This window comes from Zonotrichia albicollis, chromosome 6 (assembly GCF_047830755.1).
Source record: "Zonotrichia albicollis isolate bZonAlb1 chromosome 6, bZonAlb1.hap1, whole genome shotgun sequence".
Classification (NCBI taxonomy): Eukaryota; Metazoa; Chordata; class Aves; order Passeriformes; family Passerellidae; genus Zonotrichia; species Zonotrichia albicollis.
In genome coordinates, this window is record NC_133824.1 from 30,893,961 (window position 1) to 30,910,603 (window position 16,643).

General features: G+C 40.1%; 1 protein-coding gene across 1 annotated transcript in view; it reads right to left on the reverse strand.

The window, feature by feature from the left end:
• Positions 1–16,643, reverse strand: part of CHP1 (calcineurin like EF-hand protein 1) — a 32,953-nt gene continuing 16,310 nt past the window's right edge. Inside the window, exons 6-10 of the mRNA XM_005480023.4 lie at positions 16,289–16,411; positions 11,243–14,989; positions 6,501–6,536; positions 5,742–5,962; positions 1–4,928 (exon numbers count right to left, since the gene is read on the reverse strand). Coding sequence (XP_005480080.1) covers positions 14,936–14,989; positions 16,289–16,411 — 177 coding nt within the window. The 3' untranslated portion in view covers positions 1–4,928; positions 5,742–5,962; positions 6,501–6,536; positions 11,243–14,935. The remainder of the gene's footprint in view (positions 4,929–5,741; positions 5,963–6,500; positions 6,537–11,242; positions 14,990–16,288; positions 16,412–16,643) is intronic.

Below are 16,643 nucleotides of genomic sequence, written 5' to 3' on the forward strand. Positions count from 1 at the left end.
ATCTTTAGAATTCTACAGTTGTGCTTGGCATGCACAAATGTTTTGAGTGTCAAGTGCTCTCTAATGTTTTGTTTTGGTTTTTTTTTTTATTTAAAGACTACCTCAGATTGGTCTTTATAAACAAAGAAAACAAAAAGTACTTCCCACCACAAAAGTTTCTAACTTTAGAATCAGGTTCTCTGCACAGTACAGTACTTGGAAAAGTTTCATTTCTCAGAGAAAGAGAGCAAGTGCTAGGCTACAGAGAAAGAAAAAAATTACAGGGAAACTTCAGCTATCCTTTCAAAGAGAACTGTCTGCCCTTCCCCCAGCACTCACTGACAGTGCTTCAGACATGTGGCAAAGCTAATTTTTCTTGTTTTAATATATATATCACGTTCATTAACTTAGTATTCAAGTGCCAAAATCCCTCCAATGAGAGGAACATAAGAAGAATTCACCCTTCTTCTCAGGAAGACTCTTCACACAACTCCCTGCAGCACAGAGCGCCACAAACTTATTTGGTTATTACCCACTTACTCTACTGTACAGTCTTGCTAATGCAAGTTATTTACTATCACATGCAAAACAGTTATTGCTACTAAAGTTCTATTTTCTTATTAAATCATCTTATGGCTTTGTTTGCATCAGGGATTCTTCCCCCTACATACTGTGCTATTTTGCATTCCAGTTTCAGAGGTATTTTTCAATTGATTCTCCCAAGCACTAAACTACTTTATTCAATGGTACAGCTACGTCCATTTAGAATTGAACCTGACTCTTAGCACAGGTCCCCCAGAGCTCTGCTGTAAATGGCCCACCTGTCCAATTTTCTCAGAAATTTATTAGATGCAGAGGGTTGTTTGGTTGGTTTTGTTGGGGTTTTTTTTTCCCTGTTACATACATGAACTCTGCCTGGATTACTGTCATTGCACAGAAGTACATGCTTTTTGATTAATTACTTTAAAGATATATCGTACCAAAATTACAAAACCAAGCTACCCATTCCCTCCCTCCCCCTAATGGCCATTTACAGGCAGGTCTCAGGAAAAAAAGATGCAGTATCCTCTCTAAGCTGAAAGAGAGAAATGGGTGAAGAACAGCACTGGCATCAAATAAAAGACTTATTCCTAGGAAATCAGAGGATGCCATCCACAGAGCAATGCACACCTCAAGAATCATACCAGTCTCCTATTCGACCAGTCTAAGCTGCCCATTGAGTGCTAAGCCAATTTTACTTCCCTGGTCTAAACTTTCCTTCTGAAAAAAGCAGAGGGAGAGACAGAAATCATTAAAATTGAGCTTAGAGCTAGAAAGCAAAACTGGAAGTTACCTAAAATACAAGATACTGAATTCTCAATAATACAGGGGTGGGGAATCTCTGATTCATTGGCTAGAGACAGCCTGCTGCAGAGATACAGCCTACAACATTGTTTTCCAACAGCCTTGGACCTTTCTCTCTTACTAAGATGTATGTAAATGCAGGATCCACCAAAGTTATTTTAAGATTCAATAGGATTTCAGCCAAAAAAGGTTCCCCATTCCTGCAATAATGGAGAAAAGTCTTCTACGCATAATTAGCACACCACATTTTGCAACTATCAACTTATCACACAATGAGGATAATGTTTTGCTAGCTATAATCATAGAGTCAGATCTGAAAAAAAGACAAGATTACTTAACAGACGTTGTAAATTATCTGAAGGTAAGAGATGTGTACAGAATGCACACAAACTCCTTAGCATATTCATACTTTTTGAGTATATCACAGGATGGGTAATAGACGGTTCAATAAAATTGAAAATGGAAGAAAACACCAACAAAGATTTAAAGAAAAGAATCACACTGATAGGGATGGGAATTATGGATACTTGCATACTCTAGCTTACTACTGTAGTTGGACAGACAGACAAATATCAAAAAGTCAACTATGATTCTATGAAGCCCATTAAGTGAATGAGTTCCATTTCTAAGGATAGCATTGCCATTGTCAAAGGGAGGATACTGCATGTTTAGACCATGTTTGTGACATTCCTATTGTATCCTTTCTAGTGTTAATTACATTATCATCACTGTTCACTAATAAATTTGTCACTCAGAAATTGTAAAAATACTACTAGGCTCATGCACTGGTCCTAACATGGCACTACAGTTTGCTACAAAGCACTAATGCTTATGGAACTATACACATCTCAAAATGGAAGACATTGGTGATTTTGTTGTTTTCAAACAACTTGTAACATCATTTTGTCCACAAGTATTAAAATATATATATGTATATATATATATATATGAGCTATTGCACATGCCCCTTGTTTTTGTAATCTTTCACATGGGAAGATTTCCAACCAACATAAAGAAAAAGTAGAGCAAGGAAAAGTGAGTCAGATGAAGCAGCATTTCCATACACAGCAGCTCTTTAAAGGTGCTGGCCAGGAAGGTACAGCAATGGGGGTCTTCTGGGCATGCACCATAGGAGTGTTATTTCTGTGAAAGCCACAGATCCTTAACCTAATAAAATCCTGATGTTCTAAAATTAAACTCAAAAACTAATGTGCTACACTGTCATGAATAGGAGTTAAGAAAAAAAATCAGTAATTCTACTTTTTGTTATAATGCCAGGTTACAAAATATTAAGGAGCTTAGATTATCAGCTCTCTAATCAGGCAAATTTGCAATTTTTGTACATGTACACAGAAAAAAAAATACCTTCCTGTCCCCCAAATATTTTGTCTTTAAGCTATGCAAGAAACAACTGCTATCTCTAACATCAGAAAGGTAAGTATGGGCAGAAGGAAGAAAATTCCCAGATCTAAATCAGACATTTCTTATACCACATACTTCCCAACCACTGTAATCCTATGATATTGACAGTATTTTCCACCACTTAGAGATGGATCCTGCTTCTACAGACATCTCCATTAAATCCTATTGGCTTCAACGTGAGGAGGCCCTAAAACAAAGTGTGCTTTTCTAGTTGCCTCCAATGCCAGAAAGTTCAGAGCACATTGAGCAAAGTCAGGCCAAGCTGGCGGTCGCCTCATCAAGGTCAATGTTAGCTCTCATCACACAGCTCACACAATGTTGCACACAATTTTAGAGCACCTCTCTGCTCATTAAAGCTGGCATTGCTTTGATACACTGCGTCCTGCCCACCACCCTTAAGCTTACGTGTCTGCTCTTTGCTTCATGGAAACACAAAATGGGTGAAGCTGTCATTAAATCCTACTGTTACAAAACAAGTCTAAACACAGACATTACTTGGAGGACTGAATCAACATCATTGCTTGTCCTCACTCTGCTACGGAACTTGGTCCCACAAAACGTCACCACATTTCTGATACTAGAATGCTGCCCTGGCAATCAATCACCAAGATTTAAGAAGGATTTCAATTGTTTACTTTTTCAGCCCTTTTCAGGCTGTCTGGCTCTCTCCAGCAGTTTTCTAAAAGGAAAAACAGAACAAGAAATCTAGAACACTTCCCCAGCCATTTTAGTATCTCCCATACTTTAAGCTAGCAAGCCACATTTCTAAATCACAAGCTTGGAATAAGGTGCACGAAAGAGTTTCAGATTTGAGGTGGAATATAATACATATCCCAGTTCTGGTAGGTTTTTGCCAAAAATCTTACTTGTTATAGATAATCCCATAGCAGGGAGCATGTAAACAATATATGCTCCCATCTCAGAATGACAGAAAATATCCTATATAATCACAAATTACATAGACAAAGAACCTTGTGTAAACATGAGAACAACCAGATTGTGCCTTAGTTTGGGAAGGAATAAGAAGAGCCAGAAAAAGGACTGTACTAAGTATTTCTGCTCTCAACTCACCCCTCTTACGTGGCTAACATTCCATTTTCCTGGGCCTATTTCTACCTAGATGGAGGAAACATAAAGGTCCTCTCAGTCATGAAAGAATCAAAAAACAAGATTTCATCAGCAGTAGGAAAAGCTGAAATTGTGTCGAGGAAGCCAGGTAGATAAACTGCAACTTTACAGCTCTGGTCTCTTCCATCCCATCAAAAGTTAATTTCTATAATAAAGAAAGATGTTCTGCCCATCTCTTCTCCTGTAGAATGGTCTTGTTCCTTTTGATGCTAAGGATTCATTAAAAGCCTGAGGAAGGTAATGATTAAATGCAAACCTAGTCATTATGCTGTTACCCCAGAGGCCTTCAAAGCTTCCTTTTTCTTTGCTAAAAATGAAATGATGCAGAGTAACTTCTTCTTCAGGTGAAAGCTCTTCATATCCCGCACTTACAGAGGTTCACACATGCAAATATACATTTTGATCACAGCTTGGGATACACAGTATAGACAAGGTGATTCTGTATTTGTTCTTGTGCATTAGCTGCTTTATGTGAGTTGACGCCTATCTACAAAGTCAAGCCTGGGACCTGGACTAGAAAATACCTGTATGAGACACCCCTTGTTGTTTGGTAAGTTTCTTGCAGAAAACATTCTGGTTTTCCTCCTGCAACTTGTCATATATATCAGGTCAGTGTGACACAGCAATGCATGCAGACGCTTTATCTGCTAGGAATTCCAATTTGACACAGAGAAGCATTTAACTGTCCTAAAATTAAGAAGGAAATACCAGTGAAAAACACCAGCTTCCACTTGCATCTGATTACAAAGTATTTTTCATTTTAAAACAGAATGTAGAAAGCTGTATGAAGAGCTGGGACAGAAGACATTTTTTCAGGAAAACAAATGCCGATTTCTGCTACTCTGCTTCTGAGTTTTGATTAAACAGTGGGCTACTTCTGTGGGGGAAGTCATCTGGTGAATCAAATGTTTGGTGAGATGATTCAAACAGAAGTGGACAGATCTTTGTTCATTCAGCTCCATGGAAATGAAGAACGAGTTTTACTTGCTAGAAGAGAAATATCCACATTTTATAGCCTTTGACCAAGCAAGAGGACCACCTTCTTAGGAGAGGATCTGGAATTCCAAATTAAAAAACAGGGAAGGTAGTTTAGTAATCAGAATAAAATACATTCAACGTTAAAATGCCCACCAGTTCACTATTTTAAAAGCCTGACTCTAATGGATAAAATTACCTGGTTTCACAAACTGCAGCAGTCCCTTGGTCTGTAAAATCCTGTATCTAACTTTAGATGGCCATAAGCTGGCTAAGGAAACACTTCAGAAATGCTGAACTACACACTTAGAAGCGATGAAGCTAAAAATACACCACTGTTAATCAGCTGTGGCGCTTCAGCCGTGCCTCCAACACAGAGATGACAAGGAAGAGGCAGCAGCAGAGTGCACATGGCACACAGTGCATGTACTCTGCTCTAGCAGGCTGCAGCTCAGAGAGACATCATAAACTACCACCCAACTAATTATGAAACTGTCAGTGCCAGAGAGGAAAAGAGCACTTAAAACAGTTTTAAGATCACATACATTAGCTTCTTACTTCTACTTATTTCTCCCCACTTATTCACAGCATAGACAACTTTCAGGAACTCATCTTTTCACAGATCTCCTGGCCTTGCATCAGTGATATTCACCTGGTACCACCTAGCTACAGCAGCTGTTAACACTGATATTTTTGCATTAAGTTAGAAGCTAACATGGCTGTACTCCTGCATCACTATTGCCAGAATGTTTATTAACATTCTCTTGTGCTACAATAAGAGATGCAAAATAGAGGGGAAAAAAAGGGAAAAAAAATCTTTCTCATATACAAGAACATGAGAATAACTAACCTCTTCCTTTTTTTTCCCTGTCTCTATTTCTTATTTTAATTACCTTAACCATTCCGTTGATCAAGTCCAGAAACAGTTTTCCAGTGACAATTTTCAGCTCCTATGTTAGAAGCAGTGAGCAGACCATGAAAACGGCAATATAGTACATGTCACTATCAATATCTCTCTTGAGTCACTCAAATATTTCAGCTGATCATTGGGCTGACCATCGACTGTTGGGAAAATCTTATTCTTATGAAGATGTGGAAAAACAGACCTGGAGAGCTGCAATAAAACATGCCAAAGGTTTGTGACAGAGCTGAGAACAGAATATAGCCCTTTGTTGCACACCTTAACTACCAGAATATCTTTATTTCATTCACTGGGAAAAAATAAAACTGCAGAAGTTTATTGTAATCTCAAAAATTCTGAATGTACTTTTTTCTATTTGATAATTTACATTTGGTTATTTTATCATCCTTCCAATCCTATAATTTAACAAATAACACTTTTAAGAAAACTATTACAAGTTAACACAATTTGTTTTAGCAGAGCAAATGACACCACAGGACAGGGATTTTGTAACTTTCAAGGCATTTATTCTTGTTAGAGGATACAATAGTCAGATCAATGTTTCTTTAAGGTGAAGCCCAAGCTGAAATCTGACACTGTGGCAACATTCCATTTCTCTGAAAGCACACTACAAAAAATTTAAATCTCAATGACAGATTTCTTTGGTCAGGGAAAAAGGAACTAAATCAGCTGACAAATTTGGTTTAGTACCTTACATTTAGTACCTAAATAACCTCCCAAGTGTACTCACCATTATTTTTGATCATTCCACATCCTCTTCCGTGAGCTGAGAAAGAAAGAGATTAACAAACAAAATTAAATTTGCATCTAGGAAGCAGCTCAGATAATACATGATTATCTGCATAATACACAAAAGATTAGCTGTACCTTCCATGAACCAGGTAACATTTTTAGACTTCCTACACAAAACATGCTGATGTTATTTTTCAAATTATCAGATATACCCCCTCTTTTAGTTTAAATCAAGAGAATTAGACTGTGGAAGAGTGAAGACACACAAACTTTAAATAATTGGAGGCACACATTTCATTTTTATGGGAACTGAGATGGACACACATTCAGTCTCCAGTAAGGCAAGAAACTCTCTCACGTTAACAACAAAGCACTGTAGTGAGGATGCTGAGCTGACAACCTAACTGGAAGAATAATGGATTGCTATAAGCAGAACTATCTCATCACACAGAATCTAAATCATTCAAAATTCCTCAGCAGAGTTATTAGCTTCCACACTCCTGCACAACACAGCATTCCTACAAGCACCATGCACCAGGACCTTCAGAAAATCCCCAGCCATGAGACAATCCCTATTTCAGGGTAGTTACTTCCTTCCCATGTTGTTAGTTCTGGCCCTTCCTACTCAAATTTCCCCTCAAGAACCAGTCAAGCACTATGTGACTTTTGAGACATTAAGGAACCAACAGCATATGCTTCACAAAAGAATTAACTTGAAAAGGAACAGTTACCAGCATTGGTAATTAATTGGTAATAATCCCAAATTGCCTTGTCATAATAGAAACCACATAACAGAAACCAATCCAATCTTTGAAAAGCTGGGACTTCTTTCAATAAGACTGTGAATTAACTAAACTAAGCACTAAAGTAAGTCTTATTAAAAAAGAAAGCAGCTGGTGACATTTAAAGCAACTCAAGCAAAGGACTGGTTCATCCAACACTGAAATTCAGTTAGCTTTAACCTACTTTTTTAATTTTAAAAAGTTCACTGACTTTGAATGCCCCAGTTTTTAACTACTCTGCTTGATACACTCTCTACCTGACTTTCATCAATTATGTGAGCAGAGTTCACAGCAGTCCAACAGAACTTGCAAATGCAAGTGGATTTATATCAAGGTTATTGAAAATGAGCAGGCACTGAGACTGATGGTGACACTATCAACTCTTCAGATAAAAGCTAGTGGACATTACAAAGAAAAAAAAAGCCATTTTTCTTGTTTCATACTGCACTGAACACACAATCAATTGATGTGGAGCAAGAAATAACTGTGAAAGCTCAACACTGCCTACATGACTCCTTCTTTGTTAAAAATTCAGAATGTATTATTTTCATTAAGTCTTGACCTATTGCCCATTAATTTTTTTTCTCTACCATAACTAAAGATTAGTTTCCATGAACTTTAAATCTCACATTCAGAGAGGTGCCTGTATTGAAGAAGTTCGGTAATTTCAGGAATTCCAAAGCCAAAAAGAGATTAAGTACTATCTCATAAATTTACCAGCACAATTGCAATATTTGTCTTCTCATATATATTAACATACTGTATTACCAATCCATCAGTATGGCAAAAAAAACCCCACCAAAGTTGGCATTCTGACATAATCAGCACACTGGAATTGGAGACTATATTAATATAATAGTATACAGTTATGCAACCAACTTCCACTCCACCCTCCATGCTCTGTTTTAAGGTACAATAAAAACTGTGATCCATCAGCTCTGGCTTTCCAAAATACTATCTTTGACTCTTATACAGACACAAATCCTCCAGGAGATGAGCAGAACTAAAAAGACTCAGAAGATGATTCCACTTCTCTTGCCTAGAGCCTGAGAAGTATGAGGAAGCAAGGAAGGAAAGATCTAGAAGCAGGTTTATATAGAAAGACCAATACATAAAAAATTGGAAGTATAATGGAGACCTACAGAGACACGGAAAGCAAAACCAGCCCCCACGAGTCTACTGTGGCTTTCCCTATGGCTTAAAAACTGCCAAATTTAACCTGGAAACTGAACAACAACAAGCACTTAAATTACAAACACAAATACAATAGAAAGTAGCTTACAGTCCTGCAAAAAATTAGCTGCCTTCATGCTCTTTTTGCTTTCTAGGCAACTTTGAACTAAGCATCTAAATGCGAGCTCCAAGGCAAAGGTGAGAACTTGTAAAAGAAAGTGTAAGACTGGTGTGACTGGAGAAAGAGCAGGGGAGCCTGAGCGTGGAGGCACCAAACGCAGCACTGGGCAGGATCGGGCTCTCACAAGCAGCACCCAGGCTGGCGGTCACACCCCGGCCACTTCACAACACACCCAGAGCTGGGACAACACCGATAACCCAGAGTCGGGACAATGCACAGACACAGGGCAATGTTCCTCCCAAAGAGTTCACAAAGGCACATCTGAAAACTGGAGTGCTTGCCAGCCTAGGAAGAGGTAAGGACCTGTCAACTTTTGTCCCCTGCCAACACAGACTGCCAGTGTGCTGGATGCATAGCATGGTGCTTGGCTGCTCTAGAGACATCTCAGGCACCACACACACACACACACCACCTTCATTTTTTGTTCCACTCTGTATTTTTAAATAAAACCCCTTTCCTCTTTTACCAGGTTTCCAATGCACATCTACTTATTGTTGGCACAATATTTTAACAGTACTTTGTACCACTGCAGAGAAAACTGCTTAAAGATGATACACACACTGTAGGAACGTGCTCTAGGAACACTGCTCAGGCAAAGAAACAACCCTTCTTCCACATTCTATTTTGGAAAAACCCTCTTCATTTTTTTTAATCCCCTAAAGACTGTGCAGGTTTTTCATCTCACACTCGCATAAACTCTGGCATGTCAGGACTGGTTTCAAACACTGCTCCTTTTTTAGTTTTTAAGAATGAATGTGGGAGGTGTTCAAGTGATACTCCAGACTCTTCACAAACTTGGTCAGGACTTTTTAGCCTTGGCTGGCCCATGACTTTTGACACCCCTGAATAAGAAGTGACAACCATGAGAGGCATAGCCTGCTCATGCAAATTTTCACGCTGCAGACTCACAGCACTGTGGGCAAGACTGTAAACCAATGCATATTGATTTGACATATACCAGAGCAACAGGAAATTCTCTGATTTTTATGATTTGATTTTTATGATATGATTTTTAAGATACTACTTCTCACAACTTTGTGCATTAAAAGCAATTAAGAATAAATACTAATCCATATGAATTTCTTACTGCTAAAGTAGTATACAACTTCACACAATAGTAAGCTGATTGCTTATTTTTCTTCCAATGATAATATAAAACAGAATTATCTTTATATGTAGTATGCCAAAGACAAATCTTCTGACATATTTTAAAAGTTCCTACACAGACATGTATAAGTAGAAATATTCATCAGTGGCAGCATACGATGTCTTAATGTTATGTTGCTCCTAAGCTGCTATTACTGTTACTACATGAGTAATGTTGCACACGAAAATCTGTAAAGTGTTCCTTAAGAAATTTTTCTCCTAAGTAGCTACTGCTTTAAGAACTAATTATAAGACATGCTTATATTTCTTTTGAGTTATTTCACCAGTTACAAATAACTACTTCATTATTAGGTCATCTGTGCTAACACACCATGTCTCCACAAAATCCAAAGCTATGCTTCTCATTTAACCACTTCAACTTGTTTCTTTTACCTGCCATGCAGATTGAAAATGCAATCACAATTCCAGGATGAACTCGAGAACTGCTACCAAATATAGAACACAAGGAATCTCATGCTAGCGACATTAATTCTTTTGCTTTCAGTAAGAACTGTTGATCCCCCCATTTTGTTTTTCTTCAGATTTAAACTAAGTGCCATTCTCTAGCACAAAATTCCACGGACAATTTTGAAGAATTCAGGGCACACCTGGCCTGCATGGTACTAACTTGGAAGGAAAAGATAGTGCTAAATGCACTATCTGAAAACAGTTACTGCATTTAGTACTAACTGAACACAGTTTCACGTGTTTCATGGTGCCTTAAATTCTTTTTACCTTATTATCAACAAGCTGCATAGGGCTAAATCAAATTCCACTATAATCTCTCCACTTTCCATAGAACTTGTTTTGCAGGGTAGATTTTTGTACCTTCCGGTTTTGTCAAACAATTAGGAAGCCATCCCTTTTGTGCACTCCTGTGTCAGCACTACAGACATCATAAAAGGATATAACCATTCAGATCAGCAGAATTCATCCAGCCCACACATCGCATGAATAAGAACGGTAACAGCAGCGTAGCTGTATTCGGCGCTATGCTCGTAGCAGACATGCGAAGCCTCATTTCAGATGATAATTTCGGTTTCCCTTCCCCAGGTCGCTGGCGGCCACAGCTGCGCCCAGCGGGCTGCGGGGCACAGCTGTGCAGGAGCAGGCTCTCCCCTCGGCCGTCCGCTGCAGCCCGGGCCGGAGCTGCCGGACGCCCTCGTCCCCAGCGCCGAAGTTGCTCAGACTTTTCAGGGTAGCGAGCGGGTGGGACCGGCCCGATTCCGGCTGCCGTCCGTCCCCACACGGCCACAGGCCCGCTCCCCGCTCGCGGCGACGGCGCCCGGCCGCTCCCACCGCTCCGGCCCGGCGCCGCGGGAACGAGCCCGAGCTCGGGCCCAGCCCAATCACGGGGCGGGACGGGGAGGCGGGTGTGCGGGCGCTCGGTCCCAGCCCAGTCAGGGATCCGGCAGCAGGCTTCGGGCTGGACGCAGCCGCCGCTCCCGCCGCACTCACCTGAGCGCGGCCGAGGCCGCGGGGCCGCGGCCGGCCCGGCCCCTCCGCCTCCTCCGCCCCTCACTCCGCCATCTTCCCCTCCTTCCCCCGGCCTCCCGGCGGGGGCTCGCTGCACCCGGGCCCGCCCACTCGACCGCGAGCCTATTGGGTGCCGTGCCTGCGCATCAGCCCTCCGCTTTTGGCGGTGATTGGCCAGCGGCGCCGTCAATCATAGTACTGGCCTCCCGCCTCCAAGGCGGCCCGCTCTGATTGGCCCCGGGCAGGGCAGAGGGAAGGGATTGGCTCGGGCAGCGCGAGCGGGACTGGCCCGGGGCGAGTCCTCCGGTGACCTCCAGGGGGATTTAAAGGGGCCGCGCCGCACCACCAGCCGGGAGGGAACGGCCGCGGGGCGTGGGGTCCCGGTCCGCCGGCCCTACAGCACCTGCTGAGCTCATCAAGCATCGTGCGTGCTCCGAAAGGCGGCCTTCAGTCGTTCTGCCGGGTTTTTGTCATCCGCAATTTTTTTTACATTTTTTTTTAGCAGCGGTAATTTTGCACTTCAAGCTGACGGGTGGATGCACTGAAGAGTGTGAAGAGGAGTACGTACCCATTCAGAAAACTCTCGAGAAACACCCCCGTCTCACCGTGATTCATCCCACATTACTACAAACCATTTAGCTCGAAATCTTAACACGTGTTTTCAAACACTTAATACAACGCTTTTCTGCGGCGTCACGTTTTAGAGCAGACTGGAATGAAACGCTTTTCCTAACTTCAATATTATGCCCACATTCTATTTGCAACCAAAGCTCCAATTTCAAAGAACCAAAACCACGTTTTTACGTTCCATTCTACAGTTACAGAACATCATTTTTACTCCTGCTCTTCATGAGTCAAATCCTGTATTTGGATTCTTTTCTTTTCCCAGTTGTTGCCAAGCTAAGGGGCCTACAGGTTTCAGTACTGCTTAGATATCAAACCCAATTCTGCTTTCTACACTCTAGTAACCAGCTGCAACCACATAGTTCTGCAGTCAAGCCTCCAGCCAGCCTCAATATAAACTCATGGCTGCAGATTTGAAAATAAGACTCTCCCTCAGTAGACTGGAGAATGGTTCATCTGTATTTAAAATCCTATCCCTTGTACTACTTTTTCAAAAGACAAAGATGAAATATTAAGTAGCTCTGTCTCTGAGCTGCCAACACCTTCACCTTCAAGATGACCTTTTTCAAGACAAAATACTTTAAGCAACCAGGTATGCTAAAAATACTACTTGAGTGGAAATCTGCTTGTATCTGTACAGCTTAGTTAAATTTAACAAATTTAAGATCTCAGGTCTCTAAAACTCCTCTTACTGTCTACCACCTTTTAAACTATATGTTATATATATGTAGTTTTCAGAATATTGAGTAAGATAGTTATTTACATGTGATTTATTCTAATGGCAAACTTTGCTAATGGCAGTTAGATTCTGATAGTTGAGAATCTTTCTATTATTGTAGGAAGGTTAGCTGTTCTTTGCTCAATTGTGTTATGGGGATTTTTTGCAGTACATGTGTTAGACTGTTTGTGTTCACCTTCAAGCATATTAGCAAAAATCTCTGACATCTGAGATGGGAGCTTGTAGAAACAAATGTTACCAAATGTCTGTGTATCTTCTTCTGGAGCTCATGTTTTGCACTGGTTCCTGCCACCAGAATAAAGGATGATCAATACTCTGAAAATAAGCTCAGTTATAAGAAACTGATCTGTAAGACCTGCTAGCACCATTCTTACTGGTATTTAGCTTTTCCAGTAATTAAAGGATAGTTGGTTGCCCTACAGGAAGAGCTAGGGGATGGCTTGGTTTTGATTTTTGTTTATACAGTAGAAGGTTTATTTATGGATTGATAAATACAATATCCAGTCTCACTGGGACAATAAGGCACAACTGTAGGTTACAACTATAGTGTCAGAAGACAGCAACACCTACTTCTAAGCAAATCACAAAGCTACAAGCAATTTTTACTTTTCATTAGTACTGTTACATTCCTATTTTACATGAGGCAGTTATAAAAGTATAATGTTTCTTTCTCATACAGAACAGAGCTTTTAAATTTACATTTATTTCTGCAACTGTGCTGCACTCAGCAAAACTATGAAGTGCAATATTTACTTTTGAATTCCTTTATTTATAACAAATCAAAAATCCTTCAGAGACTTGCATGTTATTTTTCAACGAAAGTGATGATTGAAGGAACTGAGAAAAAAGGAAATGCACATTTAACAGTAGTTTTGAGACTGGTAAGTATTTATAGAAACGTTAACACATGACAGAGAAGCAGTTATAACACTGATTCTTCAACAAACAAGCTCCCAGGATTTTTTGGTTTTATTGGAAGTATCTCCCAGATTGTGGAATGCTCCAGCTGAACTACACGAGATCATTTGTCAATCTAGCCACAGAAAATTGTTACTATTGAACCTTCAAGGATTCCAATCTCTTTAATTTATCAGCATTACATTAATAGTATTAATCATTTTACACTTGCAAAGAGATTTGTATAGAAATACATTCTGAAATATTTGGGATAATATGATCTTTCCCAAATTGTATTCTTATGACAGTGCTTTCTTAAATACAGCTACCGCCCTCAACACAAATATAACAGACTAGGACTTTCATACTGGAAAATATAAATAATTACTCATTATTCAGGCCACTATAATTGGGGGAAAAACCCTATAAAATCAAGTTTCACAATTTCTTACCGGGGCAGTTATAGAACTACAAATCCAGATTTAAGCACGACTGCTTTTCTTGCATTTTGTACACTGGTAAACAAACTTACACTTTCAGAAGCAAAACCACCCTGATGAGGGGAGGGTTCTTAGACGAAAACAATCTGCAGAGGACACTTCATGGTCCACCAGCTGTCAAGCCTGCAAGCTATGCAAAGGAAAGAAACAAGGTTCTGCCTCTGCTGCTAGAACAGTTCAAGTGACATAGTGCAGATTTCCTATTCCTTCTGAGAATACCACAACGTTGTCCCCACCACAGATTCTACTATTGTCCCTGTGAATTCATTCCACAAAGAACAAAATCTATTCACAGTACTTTAAAGTACTCTTGGCTATCATCATGCATTTGTGCTAGTTGTACAATGAAGCCATAGAAATTGAGAAGTTCTCAAGTAAAAGGCAGACTTAGAAGCACTGAAGAAACAAGTCTGCCATGTAAAGAACAAATGGGAAAGGGGCAAAAATACTTTTTAAAAAAAGGCAGCTGTAATGTGGCAAAAGAGAATCATTATCAATGCACCTAGTATTTGAGTAGATGCTTGTCTCTGAAATGTTTCAGAGGGCACTTCTGCGGCATGTTTCTGTTTCTCTATTCTCAGATTCAGAGCTCAGAAGAATCAGTTTGTAGATTAAACAGTAGTGTTTTAAGGAGAGACATTTTTACTAAAACGGTAGTGCAGAAGGAGACAAGAGAAAGGGCAAAAAACCCAGGATGGACAGCATTAAAAAAAGCTCCTTTTCCAAGTTGCATGGCAGCCATTTCCCTTCATTCCTGTTGCACAGGGAATGTTCACATTGGTAGAACAAATCAGGGAGGGGTTGGAGATGTACTGTATGTGCACCAGTAGCAATGCTCTGGGGTATGGTGCTGAGGAGAAAATGAAGGTCTATTCATTACATAGTTGGAGTAGAAAGAAATAGGTTCTCCATCCATCAGTGAAGGAATCGAATGCTCATTTTCTGCTCTACATCCACCTTCTCCAAAACCTGCAATAAAATTGAGAAACAGCTACTTAAGTTAGTGTACATCTCTCCTACAAGGTTTCTTATTCTAGTAGTGAGGGAATGGGCAGGAATGTGGGATGTCTTCAACTCAGCATGCCAGTCCTTCATCTAGATGGAGACTGCTGTTTCTCATTGTGGGCTAAGGTCCATCCAAGGGAAGGAACTTAGCCATCAAAGCCACAAGAAGGCAAATCAAAATGCAACTCATGTGGTTTCAGTCTGCCAACAGCACACAAAGGCCTGGATTTCCAAAACTAGACTGTGTGGTAATGTCCAGCCAGGAAACACAAGGGAGAATGGAGTACAGAAAGGGATGTGAGCAATCATTGAAGAGCAAAATCAAGACCAGAGCACCACTAATGTAGATCATTGTAAAACTGGGGTGGCAAATTCATTCACTAAATTGCTATTAACACTGAGGCATGAAGACATTACTCTGTTCCAGGCTATTTCAGGCAGCAGACTTCAGTGCTCCAAGATGAAAGTAATTTATGTTTGATGAGGCCTCTGGAAGTCTTTCAGTCCAATCCCTCAATTCCTACTTAAAGCAGGGCCAACTGAATCAGGTTGCTCAGGCCTTTGTCCTGGTTAAAAGCTTTAAGTAGCTCCAAGGAAGAAATTTCTACATCTTTCAGAAGCTATGACAATCTTCCTTGTAAAACATTTTCCTTAGAGCAAACCACGATTTCCCATGTTGCAACTTGTTTCTGTTGCCTTTTTGTCATCTCCAAGATAAGTCTAGTTCCTCTTGTCAATAGTATCCCATTAGATAGCTGAAATTGCTCTGCTACAGGATAACTTTCTCCACTAACTATCTAAAATGGCTCCCTACTATTACCTATTTTAGACTGTCACAACATGTAATTCAAAGTACCAGAGGTAGGAACTTGAATACCAGTATTAGTTGTGTTGCTAGCAGATGAAATCTACCCATGAAAGCTGATCAGTGCTATTACAGCAGAAGAATTAATCTGTTCTAACTGTGCTATTCAGGTTACTTGTGTAGAAAGAAGCTGCAAAACAGGAAGTTCTTCAGTATATTCAGGGCTGTAGCTTTATTTAAGAGTATAAAGAAACATGTGGACTAATTATTAGCACCCTGACAGTATTGAAAAAACCAAAACATGACTAATAAAGGAATTAAAAAGCAGCAGAAGGGTTTGCCCAAATGCAGGCACAACTATTTCAATGACTTCCTCTCTGTTCCCATTTGCATTTGTCTGAATGACTTGCTCATTACTGAGCAGCTTCACTTAGTCATTAAAAACATAGTTTACAAACCTTTACAAATTCTGCAAAGGAGATGGCACTATCTCCATCTTGATCAGCTTCCTGGATTGTCCTGTCAGCAATGCTGCCCAGCTGTTCATCAGAAATATTTACACCAACCATCATCCGTAATACCTGTAGCATACAAAATAACCATCACTGACATAGGAACAGAAGTATTCTTAGTGTTTCCTTTTTATGTGTACTGTCAAAATAACACCACACAAGATTTTCTCTGAATTAATTTCTAGCCAGACTTCTGTTATCCTTTGTACATTAAGTCTTTCAGGAAATAGAGGTATCTTTTGCAGCCAACACTGACAAAGAATCCCGCTTTTTCACTAGGCAGCAGGAAAAGGCAGAAGCA